Genomic DNA, 2,270 nt, shown 5'->3' on the forward strand with positions numbered 1-2,270 from the left:
TGCTCAAATTTTAGCTGTTTTTCATTTCTTTAAATGCTTGATTTTTTCAATATTTATTTGATGATTTGATGAGTTTTCAAACATTTTTTGCCCACTTAGTAGGTGAATGTTTTGTGCGCCAACATCTTCAAATTTTTTGAAGATTTCCTTCCAAAAATTGACCATCTACTCTTCGTATAATCGATTTTATTCAGAATTCTTCACAGGTGCCAGCACTCTCATACAAAATTTTTGTTTATACAAAACCGGTTTGACCGTGACTCCACAGAGGAAACGAAAAACGAATATTTTAAAGAAAAACATCGAGATTGTAAGATTCACATGCAAAAAATCGCGTAGTTCAAGGCCTGAGCATGCATGTTTTGCTGAAGACCTTTAAAAACGTTCTTGAACCATTGGCCGAAAACCGTTTGCTACTGAGATGCAATTTTGCTTATTTTTCGTCAGTTTCAAAATTCGTATTACTTTTTCTTTTGGAAGGTGGTTGGATTCCAAACAGATTCAATCGTTACTAAAATATGGCTCAAATTTGCGGGATATTTCGATTTTTTTCCATTTGCAGTAATAGAAAATGCAGTTTTTCATTTTTAAATTTCAGTTTTTTCAAATTTTGCCTTGTTTGATTGTGAGCGCTTGAAAAGCAAAAGTTCAGGCACTTTTTGCTAAAACTTTTGAGTTGATCGTTTTTCAACAACATCCAAAATTTTGGTTTATAGTTATTTGCATTTTCAGCTGAAAAATCTGACTGAAAAAAAAAGAGAAACCAAAACCATTAACGCTAATTTTCCTGTATGAAGAATACATAAACCGGATAAAACCGCTTCAAACTAACCTGTGCAGAAAACAATTGCTTCCGATTCCCGCATGGAAAGACAGTATTTTCTATAATGGTCGATCTTTTCTATAATCTTGGCCACCGTGCCAACAATGCTAACCACTGTGTGGCCGCTCACTTTTGTGACGATCCCACCCAGTGGTAACCGACAAGAATATCGCCGGACAAACACAGAAAATGAGAAAATCTGTAGGTACTAATAAATATGCAAAGGGGTTTCAATTTTTTTCTACTTTTCTTCAATTGATTTGGATACCCGATGAATGTTAAATTAACTTGTTACATTCTTGTAAAATTTGAACAAAAATCCTGCATTCGAGTAACGCTTTTTAAATCTTATCTAAATTATTCACAGTTTTTCAAGTGCAACCAGGATTTGTATAAACAAATCCTGAAAATGCTCGTTATTTGCACTGTCGACCATCTTTGGCTATCGCTTCAGATGAAACAACCATGCGACTATTTGCTTTGGGTTAGCCCTAAGCTATATTTAGCCATTTCCTTGAAATCTCGCATTTCCCACTTATACAGCTGATGGTTTGTGAACAGATTCGTACGGTTGTTTGCACATTACGCGACATACCATTGAAAATTGTTCAATTATTATCAACTAAGCCGGCATATCTTATCTGTGGTCGGTTCAAGCTGAATCAGATCCTTATTCTTGCTGAGCAAATTTCACGTTTATCGGGTTAATCAGCCATGCCCAACTCAAAGTTTAGTGTTGTAAATCACCTCCCAACATGAACGTGATTGTTTGGTGTTTTTGGACCGTTTCTGTGCTTTTATCGAGCTGCACTCACGCGCTGGAAAACTGCGAGATAATCGTCGACATTACGAATGGCACAACGAACGGAACGAACATCGATTCTAATAACGCCACATACACAACAAACGACTATTTCACAAATTCCAGTGGAGTGTTTGGTTGCTTGTGCAATGTGCTCAATTGTGTCCAGGACTGTTGCGACTCCGGGCAAGTGCTGGATTTTTCCGGAAGTGTCCTCAAATGCACCTCAGCCACTTCGCAACGATACACCAACCTCAAAGGCGCAATAGTTCACAACATTATCCATGTTCCGGATAAGTTCGTCTGCTCTGAGCAGGAACAAACGGTTTCTTTGGAGGCCTCAGAGTATCAACTGGAGCTGCTCGAGCATGGCTACTTGCAATGGGATATCAACACCTACCATTATAGAAAGTACTGCCTTTCTGCGCAGGAATCGGAGCTGGTTGTTTTGGTTTGTGTGGTTGCTGATGCCACTGTATCAGCAATTATTTTCTGCATTGGTTAGTACAAGGCGATTTATGCTCAACACTTCTAAAGGAAAAATTAGTGTTGGTGACTGAGAGGTTAGAATTAGGCTCACTTTATCTGCAGGCAGCATTTTCAGTCTGATTTGTCCGCTGGTGATGATAATGGCTTAAAATCAAA

The 2,270-nt window shown here is 38.1% G+C and overlaps 1 protein-coding gene across 11 annotated transcripts in view; it reads left to right on the forward strand.

Moving 5' to 3' along the window:
• Positions 1-2,270, forward strand: part of LOC109539466 (G-protein coupled receptor Mth2) — a 31,794-nt gene that overhangs the window by 24,358 nt on the left and 5,166 nt on the right. Inside the window, exon 1 of one of the 11 annotated variants that reach the window (XM_019907218.2) lies at positions 1,427-2,125. The exons of the other annotated variants lie outside the window; for them this stretch is intronic. Within the exon in view, the coding sequence (XP_019762777.2) occupies positions 1,579-2,125 (547 nt within the window). The 5' untranslated portion in view covers positions 1,427-1,578. Of the gene's footprint in view, positions 1-1,426; positions 2,126-2,270 lie in introns of those variants that run through there. 11 annotated transcript variants of the gene reach the window in all.

This window comes from Dendroctonus ponderosae, unplaced genomic scaffold, assembly GCF_020466585.1.
Source record: "Dendroctonus ponderosae isolate FM_Combo_2020 unplaced genomic scaffold, Dpon_F_20191213v2 Dpon_F_20191213_8, whole genome shotgun sequence".
Classification (NCBI taxonomy): Eukaryota; Metazoa; Arthropoda; class Insecta; order Coleoptera; family Curculionidae; genus Dendroctonus; species Dendroctonus ponderosae.